This window comes from Salarias fasciatus, chromosome 12 (assembly GCF_902148845.1).
Source record: "Salarias fasciatus chromosome 12, fSalaFa1.1, whole genome shotgun sequence".
In the NCBI taxonomy this organism is placed as follows: domain Eukaryota; kingdom Metazoa; phylum Chordata; class Actinopteri; order Blenniiformes; family Blenniidae; genus Salarias; species Salarias fasciatus.
Genome location: NC_043756.1, coordinates 16,846,051 through 16,862,631, shown reverse-complemented (window position 1 = coordinate 16,862,631; position 16,581 = coordinate 16,846,051). Strand labels below are relative to the sequence as shown.

The 16,581-nt window shown below is 43.3% G+C and overlaps 1 protein-coding gene across 1 annotated transcript; it reads left to right on the top strand.

The window, feature by feature from the left end:
- The first annotated feature begins 212 nt into the window (after nucleotides 1-212).
- Nucleotides 213-15,655, top strand: mapk4 (mitogen-activated protein kinase 4). Its single transcript, XM_030105647.1, has 9 exons — nucleotides 213-448; nucleotides 1,845-3,344; nucleotides 4,012-4,187; nucleotides 8,860-9,004; nucleotides 11,169-11,251; nucleotides 11,893-11,971; nucleotides 12,223-12,442; nucleotides 12,841-13,006; nucleotides 13,132-15,655. Exons 2-9 carry the CDS (start codon nucleotides 2,978-2,980, stop codon nucleotides 14,086-14,088), a joined length of 2,193 nt encoding a protein of 730 aa, XP_029961507.1. The 5' UTR covers nucleotides 213-448; nucleotides 1,845-2,977; the 3' UTR covers nucleotides 14,089-15,655.
- Nucleotides 15,656-16,581: the final 926 nt, after the last annotated feature.

Below are 16,581 nucleotides of genomic sequence, written 5' to 3'. Positions count from 1 at the left end.
GAGAGAGAGAGAGAGAGAGAGAGAGAGAGAGAGAGAGATCATCTGTGGTGCAGTCAGTGTCTGAGAGAGACAAAGATCACCGGGGTAGATGCACCTGATTCGGGCTGCTCTCCTCCTCCTCTTCCTCCTCCTCCTCCTCTCTCCTCCTCAGTCCTCCGAGCCGCTGACACAGCGGACACCCTCACCCACGGTCCCCGGCTCCATTGCAGCCTCCGGCTTATCTCATCCCGGCGGATCGCCCCCGGTGCCGACCCGCACCGACTGCTCCCTCCCCGCCGTCTGATGTGAATCTCACCCTGGCGGAGGAGAGAGAGAGAGAGAGGCGGAGAGAGAGTGGGAAAGAGGGAGAGGGAGATTGGAAACACACGGCTGCGCTTCACTTTCTTGTCTTCCCCGGGTCTCCTGCGCCTCTTCCCGGGATCTTTGTGTGGACGCTGCGGCTGCTCCGGTGAGTCCCGACGCTCGCTGCTGTTATCTGCGGCGCTTTTCCTCCGTCTTGCTGATGTGATTGCCCACCGCACAGATACTTACAAACAGATAAGATACCGAGCTGCTGGTCCGAGATGGACTGTGGTGGCTGCACTTTTCTTTCTTTTCTTTATTTTCCTCCTCCCTCTCTTTGAATATTGGTGTTTGTGTTTTATTCCATTTAGTCCATTCTCAGTGTTTTTGTTCAGTCACAGGGGCGTTTCTGGATGGAGACACACAAAGGCAGCTGCAGAAAGCCAGTGTGCAGAGAGAGGATGCAGCTTTCCCCCAGTCTAAAGTATAGGCGCATCTTGTGGCTTGTGTGGAAATAAATACACAAGAAGAGAGAAAACACAGACAGAGAGTGTCCTCGGGGACAAAGAGGCAGCAGCACAAAGCCGGAGTACTGAGTACAACAGATGTGCCCTTGTTTGCTCATATCTGTTATCACCTACAAATTTGTTAACACCACACTGGCTTATACCAATTACATCACTTTTATTTCCCCTTTCCTTATCAAGAAATAAGATTTTTTTTTTTAAACCAAAAGTGGTGTTTCTAAGTCTGCACATCAGAAACAGGAAATTCTTACTGCATCAAGAAGCTGCAAGCTCTTATTTATTATACATATTCTCGTTGCATAACACGAAGAAGGAGAATAATGCTCAGAGAGAGCTTCAACCGTCATCTCTAGTGGTTATGCATTATTTATAAAGTTACCCCAGTGCTGCGCCTCCCACCCAGTACCACTGTCAAAGCTGCTTCTAGCTTCGTCTCTCTGTTCTCACCTTACACTCCTGCAGCCTCTGACAGTCAGCCCGGCCGAGCCTCACACCACGGCGGCCCAGATACTGGGTGTTCGTTCGCTCCTCTTACTTCAAGAAGGAGTCTCGGGGAGGGAGAGTTCATTCCCGACCGTGCCCTCGGGGCTCTGACAGCCAAGAGATTTGTTTTATGGATTGATGGATTGTTTGAGTTCACACGGCCCAGGGATCCAGAGGCAGGAGAAAGTCAATGCATTCTGTTTTCTACTGCTTTGTGACCTTTATATGAGCTGCAGTGACAAATAAAATGTCTCACCAGAAAAAAAAAAGGACACATAAAGTGATCCTGTGCCCTGGTGTCAAATGATCCCTTTTGCTCTGGCGTGTGAACAGATTCATGTAAGCGGTAGAGCATCGCTGAATTGACGTGATTGTCTTCTTTTTGCATGTCAAGTTGCTTGTGTAGTTACAGTGCCACTCAGTGTTATGTAAAAGTAACTCTAATGCAGCAAACCCTGTTAACACTTAGGCTCTATTGCTGAGTAACTTTCATCTTTATCTTCCTCGTGCGCTGACAGTTTGTTCACAGTGTTTTTGATCTTCTCTCCCCAGAACCAGCAGCAGCAGCAGAGCTGAGCGACGCTGCTAATAGCAGCATAGTTCTCACAGTGGCCCCAGCTTGATGCTGAAATCCCGACATTCATGAGAAGGCAACAGGAAGCAGATTACTAAGGGATTAAATGTATCCACACACATCCACACACGCACACACTCACACACACTCATGCACACACAGGATACCACAGTTCCAGGCTTTGACCGACATCCCACTGTGGCTCTCGCTGTGAATGAACTTGTCTGACTGACTGAGACTCTCTCCGCTATCATGGAAGAAGAGGAGGAGCCGACAGAGTCTCATTGAATTTAAAACACGTGACCTCCCCCTCCGCCTCCTCTCTGCTGCCTCACCGTCAAAGCCTTGGACCGCTTCATGAGAATCACGGACTCACAGCGAACAACATTACAGAAAGGAGTGAGAGAAAGCTATCCTGCTGTCCCACGATGCATCAGGAGTAAGATCAGAATCCGCCTCACAGAGGGCTGTTTCTATGGATACCCCTGGCCTGGGTAGTGTAAATCAGAACCACTGACCATTCTGACTAGTTTTGTATGAGTAACACACAGAGAAGTCCTTTCTGGCTGCACATTACGAGACCAAATACTTGAAGACAGGCTGAGAAAAAACATCGCCATTGTCGCATGTCATGGAAGATGTGGAAGAGAAAACTGAAGTTTAGATGCTTCACCAGCACTTGCCACTGTGAGATCACAGACTTCAGTTATTTTATGTTTCAGTTCAGGATCACGAGATGATTCATTCAAGAGAGAACAACCCACACAGGATTTAATAAGAAGCTAAAATGATGCACAAAGAAAGTTTTTCTGAACCCTGAGGGAAATAAAATCCTTTTCTTGCAATACTGAGTATAGCTCAAAATACAGCACAGGCCTCTCTTGATGTATTAATCCCATTAGAATTGTTTGTAGGCCACCCCTTTCTGAGACAACTAAAAAAAAAACCAAACAAACAAAAAAACTGCAGCAGCTACCTAATTAATCAGGTCTACAATCACCAGCAAGATGTAACATCACACGCATGAGACAAACAACACCACCATGTTTATTTAAAGGTCAGATCTACCTGTGTCAGTATTTGGAATCTCTCACATCTGGACAGCTGTGAAATGGCCCGACAGGACACCCCTCTCTTCCTTCACGGCTTCGACCTCAGCAGCCACTTTGTTGACCCTCGACCTCTCGGCACAGGCGTCACAGGCTTGGTCCTGTCTGCGGTGGACCAGCGGTCCGGACAGCGTGTGGCCATTAAAAAGCTGGTGATGCGAGACGCTGTGACAGTCAAGCACGCCCTGCGGGAGGTGAAAATCACTCGGCGGCTGCACCATGAAAACGTGGTGCGGGTTCATGAGGTTCTGGCACCGTATGGGCGACCTCTGCCCCGGGACCCCACCCAGCTGACTGCACTGTACATCATCCAGGAGTGCATGGAGACTGACCTGGCTCGTCTACTGGAGCAAGGCCCACTACCTGCAGGTATTTGTGAAAACACTTTTAAAATGCTTTTAATATGTTAAATACACAAATTAATAATAATAAAAACATCTTAAGATGCTTTTAAGTTGAAAACACCTGCTGCATCATGGGGTATTGCGGGATTCTTTCCTCACAATGGGAAAGAGAACCAGGATTGTTTAACCATTCCTCCAATAGTAATGAGACAAAAGATTAAAAGCTCTTGAACGGACATTGAGCTGTGATTGTTTTGCCAGTTTTATATTTACTTTTGGCTTTGGACTCCTTTAAAGGTACAGTGTTCAAGGTTTAAGAAATACTACCTTTGTCCACTGAGTGGCAGTAGTAAGTCACTGTCCCTTCAGCCCTTCCCAAATTTTCTGTTCCGTTTAGTGTTCGACTGCTCCTTGTTTTTTTTCTTGAAGCCAGAAAGCCTTAAAAAAACGACTCAATGCATCATCTTGTGACACAGTGTGGTGTTACGTGGGAGTGATTGGATAGATTTTGGTAATTTAAGAATATTTCCATGTTTTGTATTATCGAAAATGTAACATTTAACATATATTATCCTGTCCAGGTACAATATGGCAGAAGCCATAGATGCAAAACTGTGCAGTGACTCATCACAGTAAATAGCAACATCAGTTGCTGAGCCTGTCCTGATATCAAATGTTTTGCCCTTGAACAGGCCACGCTACTCTGCTGTTCTACCAGCTGCTGAGGGGACTGAAGTTCATACACTCAGCCAACGTCCTGCACAGAGACCTGAAGCCTGCCAACATATTCATCAACACAGACCAGCTGCTGCTCAAGATCGGAGACTTCGGGCTGGCCAGAATAGTTGACCCCCATTATTCTCACAAGGTAAACATGAGACGCACGAGGACGCCCACACAAACACACGTGCTGCAAGGCAAGACGCATACAGTGTGGATACTCTGCAAGTTGAAGTCTGCCTCAGGTTTCACAGAGCAAATATCAATAATGTGCATGCACACATGACGAATAACTGAATTAGTCTTACAGAGAATAAGATACACTAGAAATGAAATGAACAAAAAGCTGCATTTCTTCATTTGCATTGCTCTTTCCTCATTCATATGTTACAGACTTTAAAGTGATGGTCAGTTATGTGAATACACAAACATTTCCCAATCTGACCCAATTAGCTTTACTAATCTCTTCTTCAGCTCTGTAAAATACAGCCAGATTGCCAAGACTTACTTTGTGGGGTTGCCAATAAACAACTGAAATTATGATTCCTTTTTGGTTTATGCTCTCTTTGCAAGTTGAATTCATAAATCCATAATCTTTCATGGATGAGCCAGCATGAAAGTTTAGGCCTCGGTAGAATTGGCTGCATTGATTTTGGCTGGTACTTTTTGAGACTTCTACCACAAAAAAAATTAATCATGCTATAAATATTCAAGTCAGCGAAGCGCAGGGGGATTTTTCACCTCTCTGATTGCTCTGAGGCACTCTGTCATTCGCCTACCAATAGATGAATCGGGGAGGATATTGTAATAAGGAGTATTGTCTGCTCCATCTCATTGAGGTATGGAGAAGAAGAGACAGCTTTTCATCTAATTGTGTTTATCAGACTGTACATTATAAACCTTTTTCTGTGCAGCAAAGTCTAGTCTATAGGTAGTATCCTGTTGGAAGGAAACAAAATCTTCCTGTTCATTGTCAGTGGGGTGCACACATATTCTACTGGTTTTGCAATGGCAAGATAGACTAATGTGCCAGCCTGAGTGAGATCTTAGATGGTGTTTGATGTCTGATTCAGCTCACAGGAATATAACAAGCAGCCCTGGCACGGTCACATTATTATGATCTACAATCGTGAAATGAATCAAATGCTACAGTTCAACTACATTAAAATCAAACACTATATTCTAGTTATCATAATAATGGCTTTCTGAGCTCACATCTCCAAGTCTGATGCCAACTTGTGTCCATGACAGTGAGCTTGTTGTTGGCTTTTACCTGATATTAACCTACAGACCTGGTATCACGTTTTGCTCTGATCAAACACTGTGATTAACCTGCCCGTCGTAGACAAAGGGTTCTGAGAGATTAATACGACAATTTACTCTTCTATTGTTATGCTGTATTATGCGGAAAGATCCCACAGCAATACTGTAATACGAGCAGGGCAGGGAGAGTGAGTGCGTGCGCGTCTTTGTATATCTGTGTGACTTTTAGGTCTGTGCATGTGAAGTGGAGCTCTGGTGAAAGACGAGCTTTGTCGACTCGGAACACGGGACTGGGGATCAGCTGGGTGCAGACACAGGGGTGCGTTGGGGTGGGAGGGTGGGGTGGGAGGGTGGGGTGGGGGGGGATAAAAGAACTGAGCAGAAGGAAGGGTGAGAAATGTGGGGGCATGGCAGGCAGAGAGAGAGAGAAAGAGAGAGAAAGTGAGAGAAAACGAGAGGGGTGAAACGTACAAAGGCTGAAGTGAGATGAATAAAAAGGAAGGAACAAAAGTGCAAAGGGGAGAGATGAAGAGGTGAAAGAGTTTAAGAGCACACAAATACTGATGGATGGATGGATAGATGATAGATAGATAGATAGATAGATAGATAGATAGATAGATAGTCAGTTCTGAGTCTGTATCGGCCGAGATGACTCGGTTAATCAGCATAGCATCAATTTGTCAATGGTCATTAACATAAAATTGTATTACTATGCGCGCCTGAGTGATGATGATCACCACGATGTGTTGAGGACGACGCCGAGCTATTTGCGGTGCAATTTTGACACCGAAGCAGATGCCTGCAGTGGATGTGATAGCGTCCTCTCTCTTACTTAATAATGCAAAGCAAAAAGCACAGCTTTTTCCCACAGCTTGTGTTAATGGACGTGGGAAGTATTGACTTCAGCTGCGATTGAAAGTCACAAATAAACAAGGCTGATGACACCATATTCATTTCTCAGTTATGCTGCATTCCCATGGGGATTTCACAGCACAGCTGACCCTAATAAAATTTGATAATACGTCATGTTTTGACAGCAAGATGAGATCGGTAGGATTGTTACTTTCCCTGACGCTACTCCTTATTTTCAATTTACTGCGCAAAGAAGTCACTCCAGCCTTTTGTTAATATTTCTGCAGGATCTCTATCGCGGCGGCTTTATCTGGAAACTGTGCCTCAGCAGTGAATTGCAATAAGGTTGTTTGATGAGCTGTCTGGAAGTATGCTTTTGACAACACAGACAAACATTTACTCAGGCGAATGGAGATGACAGAGGGGGTTGAGAGGAGAGCGGGCAGAAACGAGAGGCTGGGAAAAAAAAAAAAAAAACTTCACTTGTGAAGTTGTTTACAGTCTACAGTGGTAAGAAACTGGCATTGGTGCAAGTGTGTATGTGTGAATGTCACCTGCTGAGGCAGGATGGAATCTGCCCAGAAATTATTCATGACCTGGATAGAGGACAGGAGGGGAGGACAGGGAAAGAGGTGAGAGTGAAGCAAGAAGGGTGGAGTGAAGTCTGAAGAGATCCTGATGATGGGACTGTGAATAGTGGGAGGTTAAGACAGGATGGAGAAGGCTGAGGGGGAGAAGAGAAGGCAAAGAGGTGTGGGCATGAAAAACAAGCTGTATCACAGTCACACATAAAGCTGCACTGTTAACAATACTTACAAAAACAACTGAAGCCACATTTACTTTTTGCTCAGTTTTTCTTTCTCTCTTTAAATCCAAGCTTCTTATGAAACCTCATCATAGACTGATACCCCATCCTGAAAATATCATAATATAGAGGCACTCTCTGAAAATCACAAACTCTTGGCAGGAAGCAGAGCCCTGATCTCGGTGACGAGCACGATAAGCAACAGGGCCGAACGGATCGAAGACAAGCCGAGTGGGTGCCTGTTGGACCGCCGTCGAACACTCGGCATCAGTTTCTCTTCTGTTATCTGCTGCTGCGCAAATGAGAACAGGCAGTGAAGACGGAGGGCATTAGCAGAAGAAGAGTGCAGCGCAAGCAAGTACATGCACAGATGGAAAAGGGAAAAACTTACTCCTAAAAATGAAACAGTTGAATCAACACTAAAGCTTGAACAACTGAGTGCAAATAGTAAAATTCTTCTGGATATTTGCCTGAGCTGAAAAATGTACTTTAAGTAACATGTCAGAACTCAGGTGGGCATCAAATATGACCCCCAGAAATGTAGCAGCTGCTTGTTATTAGGGAAGCGGAGGCAAAGACATCATTAGACAACAACACTGCAAGTTAAGTAGACAGTAGAAGCAGCTGAATTATTCAGTGCAGCAGAAAAGTTCAGAATATGCTGTATCCAAGGAGCAGTGTAACTCCTACAGCTGCTTCCATGAATAAAAGCTTTTTTTTACCCGGCCAGATTCAATTCAGGGGCTGGAAGTGACGTACAGGTGGGAGCAGTGGAGTGGGAGGCACACAATGAATAAACACGTTGAGTCAGCCCTTTCACCTTCTGATCAAGAAACGATTCGCTTCTCTCTCTCTCTCTCTTTTTTTTTTTTTTTTTTTTTTTACCAGCCACAGAGATGAATAAATCACCCACTTTTCAAGTTGTCAAGAAGAACATCAAACCACTTCAACAAAGACCTGAAGCATAATCCTTAGAGGGGATCTGCCCCGCTTAGTGTTACACTGGTGTCAAAAAGCTCGTAGTAGTGTCAGATATACAGTTTATTTAGATGGTATACCTTATCTGGACTGAGATAAGTTCATATCTTTATGACATAAGGCTATATAATAATTTAACAGTAAAATGGCAGACAAAAGGTTAGACAAGCAAAAGATATGAGAGAAAATGAGACAATAGAGTACACATGATGACAAATGGAAAAATAAGTATTAAGCGAAGTAGCCAGTTGGAATTCAAAAATATGTGGAGACTTATTTCTAAATGTATTTTATAAGCTGTCTTTAAGTATGGTACAATATTTGTCTCAGCAGTTGAGAGGGTGGTGGAGAGATGCAGAAGAGGCTATGACAGCATTAATAATAGCAACAAGAAAGTCACATCTGGTTCATATGCGGTGATGCTTTCCTGTGGCTCATCTCCATACACACAGCTGTCATTATTCCACAAGGTGAGCAACGACTCCGGTAAACAGCAGCAGGGAGCTCTGTCGGATTATTGCTAATGAAAAGATTTGTGTTGTTACACAGCTGAGCATCAAAGGTTTGACTGAACTCAGATGGAATTGGGGGCCATGTTTCTCTGCTGCAGTGTGCCTCAAACGTCACTTTAGAATGTCTAGATCATGTTAAATGATGCAAACTATGTGGGCGTGAAGCAAAACACCTTTGTTGTGCTCAAGTTGAAAGCCACCATCATTCACTTCAAGATGCTTCTGGCAAAAAACCCACCAATAAACTCAGCTATTTTTCAAACAATGAAAAGGACTAACCTTAAGGAGCATGCAGACGTACATTTGCAGAGTAACTGGTTGAATGCTGATCTTTCATTTTACTACAGTATCACGTTCTGATCCTCCTTTTCCTTCTTTTTAATTGTTGTCCGTCTCACTCACTCCTCCAGGGCTATCTGTCTGAGGGTTTGGTAACTAAGTGGTACTGCTCCCCCCGTCTGCTCCTGTCACCCAACAACTACACCAAGGCCATCGACATGTGGGCTGCTGGCTGCATCCTGGCTGAGATGCTCACTGGACGCATGCTTTTTGCAGGTACTTCTAACATTTGTTGTTCTTCTGAAACTCCGTTATTGTGATTTGGATATTTTGCAGAAATTGTGCAGTTTTGTAGGTAAACCTGTGTAGTCAAGCTGGGATTTTGATCTCTATTTTTTTTTATACTTGAGATATATTTATGTTTGAGTTTTTTCTGGTGTGTAGTCTGTTTATGGCATGATCTGCAATAATTTTGTTTGTACACACTTTATGGTTTTGTGAATCTAACAATATATGTGTAACATTTTTAAAAGTAAATGCTTCCCCCGTATGGCTTAACTTTGCGACTCTCTCAGATGCCTTAATAATGCGCATACAGCTGTTTTACAGTAATGATCTGTTAGCTCTGATGAACAACTCACTCATTATATTATAATAACTAGATTAACTACTGGCATAAAGAAGAAGCACCAACAAACTCGCTGAGATAAACTACTAATATACAGGCAGCAGATGACAACAATTAGAAAGGTGATAAATTAATGTCTGTGTAAAGTTGCTAATGCATTACTGGCACAGCGGATAAACAGCAACACTTAAGGACTACAGTAGCATTCATCCAGTGTTACTGGTTGTTCAGCTGAAGTCGGATCAACTGGAAGAAGACACTCTGACAAATTTTTGTCAGAGCTACGTACTTGAACAAAAATAAAGGTTTTATGAACTGAAAATAGTGAAAAGACGCTGTAACAAAACAGCTAAGATACACTACCAACATGCCAACAGGTTTTAGGAAGGTAAACTACTATTTACAGCTACTAATACTTCAATACATTTTGGATATGGGCTGATTTTATTCTTTTTGACATTTTGATGTACTTCACATTGTCAGGACTGAGGTAGTTTGGGACTAATGGAGCGCCCCTCTTTCAGTAAAATAGAAGAGTACTAAAACCATAACAACCAAGGCAGCAGCTCTTGCTGAATCTGAAGCTCTATAATTATAGCTCTACTTATCGCAGGTAACCAGTGACAAACTCTCTGAAATTTTTGTATCTGTATCTAAATCCATAACTGTATAAACATATGATTACAATCAGTTATAATCAGGCACATTTGGAGTGTTTTTTTTTCTTCATTCAAAAAGATGTATGCACCACAGACTGCTTCACATTGGGGGGGGGGGCGGCCTGCTGTTAGAGCGAAGCAGTGTCCTCCACAGAAGACACTTTACTCTCTTTCTGCAGGCTACTTCTTTGCCTGAGCAGAATAACAATGACGACAGAAAAATTCTCTCCGTCTGAAGCAAGTGTAGTTCTTCCTCACGGGCCAGTTTGACCTCCACCAGCCCTCAACGCCACAGGTTACCATCACACACTCCCCAGCGTCGGCTGTTTCTTGGTGCTTCTGCAAGATACAGTTTAACTCATCAGCTGTTAGGGATGATTGCATTAGCTTTTCATTCAATTAACCCACTGGAGAAGAAAAGGCAATGTTTTTGTTCGCAATACAGTTGTGCTCTGTCAAAACTCCTGTTTGCTGTTGATATGTAGCACCACCTGCTGGTGTGTATTAGACAGATAAAACCCTCACGCTGGGGTTGAATATTACTGCTGAAAACTTCCAATGTTGCAGTTTTTTAACTTAAACCGATGCGCTCAACATCAGATATGCTCAGTATCTAATTCTTCCTAATGAATGGATGCCAAACATCAAGATGTTTACAATTATGAAACAAATATCAGGACTTGTTTAAGGTGCACAGACATGTGTCATCATGAAAGACATACATTGTTTTAATGTTACAGTTTTAGGCTAACCAGAAAGACAATTTCATCCCAGACTGCTGAGACAATATTATACTGAAACTTATCTATTACACAGAGGGGGGGGGGGGGGGGGGGGGGGGGGGGGGAGGACACACACACACTAATATATGGCTGATGTTACGATGTTATAATTCACTGTTATAGTTTTAAGTATTGAATATAGCTAAATATAGCTTTGTGTTTTATTCATAACTTTAAGCTGTTTCATTCTCTGGAGTGATCAGGGCTCCCTGTTTTTTTCTTTCTTTTTTTTTGCTTATATAACTGGCTCTCTGTTTCATCTCTGCTCACCTGTGATTGGCCGTCTCTCTCTCTCTCTCTCTCTCTCTCTCTCTCTCTCTCTCTCTCTCTCTCTCTCTCTCTCTTTCTCTCTCTCTCTCTTCCTCTCCCAGGAGCTCATGAGCTGGAGCAGATGCAGCTCATTCTCAACTCGGTGCCCGTGCTGAGAGACGAGGACAGGCAGGATCTGCTGCAGGTGACGCGTCCCGCTGGCTGCTGCAGTGTGATCACTGACAGGGCGTCACGCCGTGTCCACAGGTTTAGACTGAAATGTCCTGCACAAGGTCAAGGCTATTTTCAGCATGGCCTTTGTGTGTTTGTTGCATCTAGTATAGATCAGATGAATAGTCCAAATGAAACTGATAGAACCTCATGGAAAATGTCACCCCTAGGAATATTTTGAAGTGCATTTCAAGGGTCAGTTTATACATAAAACATTTTGAAACTACAAAAGTAAAATATTCACATCAATAAGTGCCATTCATTTATAATAAATTTTGTCGGAAAGTGTAAAATATTTAATTTTCTGCATTTAAAAGATTACATTACATTAAAAATAAAAGTGTACATTTTTATTTTAATGATTTGTAGCTTGGAAATCTTTCTTATTGGGATATATTTCTAGTGTTCTTGACACATCTCATTCTGCACAACTCTCCTACAGTGTAATGTGTTATTTTTAACGAAGGTTGCTGAGCATATTCCCTTTCCTCTTTTGTTTTATGATACTTTGATTCAATAATTAAATATAATCTTGATGGTATTCCAATTCAAAGAAACAAAGAAATGGACAGAAGTGTAATGAAAGTGTGACAGATTTCAAACTTTGTCTTCCAGGTGATGCCTTCATATGTCAGTCACGGATGGAGAGTGAAGAAACCCTTTTCTGAATTGCTGCCTGAAGTGGACGCTCAGGGTGAGCTGGGGGAATTGAGAGGTGGGGAGAAAAGGGGAGGTCAAGCAGGAGGAAATAGAGTGGAGACGAAGTATGAGGTGAAAATACAGGAAACTGCAGCTTCGCTCACAAGTGGAGATCTCATAAAAGTCCTTTAGTCTTGAGGGAAGAATATGAATGAAATTATTTCAAATACTCATAGACAAGGTATTTTGTTTCTTCTCCTCGTCACCTAATCTCATCTCCTCGCCTTCCCTCTTTTCTCCCCCCAGCTGTTGACTTTCTGGAGCGCATCTTGACGTTCAACCCCATGGATCGGCTGACGGCCGAAGCGGCTCTGTCCCACCCGTTCCTCCAGGAGTACTCCTGTCCAAACGACGAGCCCACGTCATCGCATCCTTTCCGCATCGAGGACGAGCTGGAGGACAGCCTCATAACCGAGCAGAGCCTCAGCATCAGCAACAGTCAGGCCTCCAGCATCCACTGGGACAGGTGTGTGTGTGTGTGTAGCATTCATGCTTCAATGGAATGACATAATCACACGAATGAAGTCTGATGTGTGAGGCCTCTGCAAAAAACCCAGATGCTACTTCTGTATAAAGTAAAACGTTGTTTTCTGAAGAAGATTTAGCTACATCACTGTCCTTGCACAAGTTCTAAACTATGTTACCCCTAAGACTGCAACTTAAATGGATATTTTGATTGAATTCTTAATTGTGGCTTCTTCTGTTTTTGTGGTGTTAATATGTTTTTGAAATCAGGTAAAAATATTTATGGAAATCATATTTCAGATTGTAAGATTCAAAGCCCCAAACTAAAATTTCTGGGACTTTGAATCTGTCCTGCTCAGTATTAAGACTGAGTTAAGTGTGAGTTCTTTCTGTTTCCAGGTATGAGAACAGTTTATCAACAGATATGTGCTGGCGGCAGTCAGGCGGACGCTGTCGCTGCATGCCTCCTGGGCACGCGACCTCTGACCTGGGAGACACTACGGAGGAGGAGGAGGTGCAGAGGGATCCACGAGCCAGTTCCAGCTCGCTGCTGGAGGAGGCTCAGGTCAGACACACACATTTATACTTGTCCAGGTCAAAGACGTTCATCACATGCTAACTCCAGGAATATTTACTTCACTGTCTATGTCATTTATCATCCTCTTCCTCTCCTTTTGTTTTTTTTAACAGGTTGACCCTCGCAAGTACTCTCACAGTAGCTCGGCCGAACGCTTCCTGGAAAACTCCCACTCTTCTCTGGAACGGGCCTGCGGTTTGGGATACGGGGAGCTTGACTGCGGCCGCTCTTGCGACTACAAAGTAGGGTCTCCGTCATATTTGGACAAGATAGCGTGGCGTGAAGGAAAGCCGCAGCACTACTCTGAGCCGAAGCTGATCCTGGATCTGTCTCACTGGAAGCGCAACACGAACAGCCTCCCCGTGCCGGCCGAGCCGGTCGGCGGCAGCATGGAGGACCTGGGAGAGATGAAGGACGAGGGGGAGGAGGCGGACGAGGAAGAAGAGGAGGAGGAGACGGGGGATTTGTTTCAGGAAATCTCCCGCTGGGTGGAGAGCACCCAGTCTCGCCTGCACTCACCGAGTCCCAGTCCTTCTTTAGAACAGCAGTCCCCCTCCTGCTACACCTCTTCTCCGCCTCTCCCTCTCTCCCCCACCGACCTGCAAGCTTCAATCTTCCACTACACGCAAATACCGTCAGCTGAGTATGACTTAGGCCGGCTGAGCCCTCTTCCCCCGATCACGTCTTCCTCTACTGCCCTGCCCTCTCTGCTCCCTTCATCTCCCACCTCATTACTTCCCCCTCAGTCCTCTCAGCCGACGTCACCCCCGGGTTCGCCGCCTCTGCCTCCCTCAGAATCTCAGCCCCTTTCCTCCACTTCCTCCATTTCGAAGCCATTAAACGCCGACGCCTTGGAGTCACTTCCCGTCAAGCAGAAAGAACGCCTCTTTGACCTCGATGTGTTCATTTCCCGAGCGCTGAAGCTGTGCAGGCAGAACAAGGAGAAGGCCAGTGTTAAGAAAGGCAAAGAGGCGGGATGGACGGAGGAGAGCAAGCAACCAAACATGAACCGAAAGGTACCCAGGCTACCCGAGCACAGGACTCCACCTCCACAGAAGCCCCAGTCCTGATGCTGACCTTTGACCTCATGGCGAAGCGTCATTAAGGGCAGCAGTTCCAAATGCTTACAGCGCTTTTCTTAGTAAGCAGAGTCCATGGTTGAATATGCTGCACTAACACTAGAACTAGCGGCTTCTGTCTTTTTGATACCGCTGCAGTGACACCGAGTCACTTCAATAAGCAATCTCGCAGCTTTTGTCATGAGATGATCTCAGGCAGTACGACTTGAGAAAGCGTTTTTCTTTAAATATACATGACCATGCTAAGCACTGCAAATGTGAAAGATCTTCTATACGACCATAATGATTTATTTAATGACTGCAGTAGTTGTGCTTTTATATATTTTGACAAGTTGAGGACAGATTTGACATAAAACAAAACGAAACAAAAGTTAGCTGCTGTGAAGAAATGCTCTGGATTTGTTTCTCATGAATGATTCTTTACTGTCAGTCTGCAAATTTTCTAAAAGCCAGCCTGTCTTCCAACGGTGAGGTTCACCAAATAATCACAGTGAAGCAGGAAATGCTTATCCTGGGTGTTTCTGAATGTATCTGATTGGACCGGCTACAGACAAAAACTGGTTAAATTATTCTGGACACTAAACCACATGGGTTTTGTTCGTTGCAGTTGTGACTCTCTCTTAGTAACTTAATTTTTATGACAGCTTCAAATAGACTGTAAACTTGTAGAAAATTTCTTGTGATATTTAATTCTATTGTATATTTATTATGACTTTATTCTTGTGCATAAAATATTCTCGTATTCTTTGTTAAATGAGAGGGCACACATTCATATGGAGTAAGTTGTATTTTCTTTCGGTGTGGAATGCTTTATCGTTGCTCTAGTTTTTAAGCCTAAGTAGTTTTTGTTTGCCTGATGGTTAAAACAAGGTCGTCGTCTGTTCTACGTTGAAAATATCCTCTCTGTATTAGACAGGCACAAATCTATCACCTTTTCGCTCACCGAAATGTTACCCTCAGAAAGCTTTAATGCAAACAACAGTAGCCTATATTTTGGAGAACGTGGACTTTTTGAAACCTTTTTAGGAGTTGAATTGTATCCAAAGCCTCCCAATGTTACAAGGAAAAAAATATGAATGAGATTTATATTTTTAAGCACTATTCTCTTAGCCTGCAAGGTAGCAGACCCTCACAATTTTATTAGCAGCGTATTAAAATCTGATGTCTCAGAGGCAACTGGAGAAAAGATACAGTCGGCTGCACGGTCAGTTAGCAAGGCTGTTGGCGTGTGCCTTGTAGTTTTTCAGTCAAATGCATAAAACATTCACTTCCTTTGTTGTTCATTTGTGAGCATATAAAAAAGGCATCAAAGAAATTCTGAAGACGTTGCACCAGATTTACATCCAGTTAAAAGATTGCATTCTACTTTCTGCAGCCATAATCCCACTTTCCATTAGTTTTGCTCTTTGAAATGTAATGTTGTTCCGTGAGTTTTCTACAGACTGTCTGCAGCCTGTGAGCTTTACATACACACTGCAATCCAATTATAGGGAGTGCATAATCCTAATATATAAAATAACAAACCTCACTGCCAGCCACATTGGAGCGTTTTGATGTCACCTCTTCTGACCATTTTGCAGTTGTTTTACAACAGGACTTTAATGCTATTGGCTTAATACAAACTACAGTTGCACAACGTAGCATGACATTGGAAGGACTGAGCCATACTTGAGATTTGCTCACAGTATGAAATGACAAAGCCAGGTGGATTTCTTTTATATTCGCAAAAAAGCACATGTAGTTTCCCTAACACACTCAGACATACAGGGTTGAATGATGCTCTGACATCAACCTCACCTGGATTGTCGGGTAATACTGAAAGAAGTACTAAAGTAATGAAAAGTACTTCCTCTGTCAATACAAAGTACAAAATCTGTTTTTGCATTCCACCAAATCCACAACAGGTTTGTTTTAATCTCATGCAGGTCTGAAGATCACAAATCAGCATCACACAGTTCCTTCTGCAGGTAACGAGAGCCAGCAATAACATCAGTGACCAGTAACACAAACACACTGGAACACATGCAGTTCTAGAGTCAAAGCAAGGTAATTCTTTTCAGTGTGTAAAGCAATGTGAAAAATGTGCCTCAGTAAACCTCGATGCTTCCAGCTTGCTGAATGTAACAGACATCCTGCCCCCTCTACTGCATGGCTATTTGAATCGCATAAATGCTGTTTTTACTATATATCACTTTGTGAAGCAGTCCTATTTTTGTGAGCTCTTATTTCTTTTGTACTCACGCTTCAAGCAGACCTCAGCTGTTCATTTGACAAAACCAGAGGTTTTTAACGCTCAGTATCAACTGATAGTATCTCTTTTTGGAGTCTCTGTTTTTGCTGGAAAATTAATAAAACAAGTTAAAAAACGTTTTTATGATCCTGTTTTTTTTCATGTACTGACTCATTTTTCATGTAAGGTACTGGTTTATATTTGAAATCCCACGTTTTGTGAAGTCTTGACATGTTGATCAAGATTACTTTATG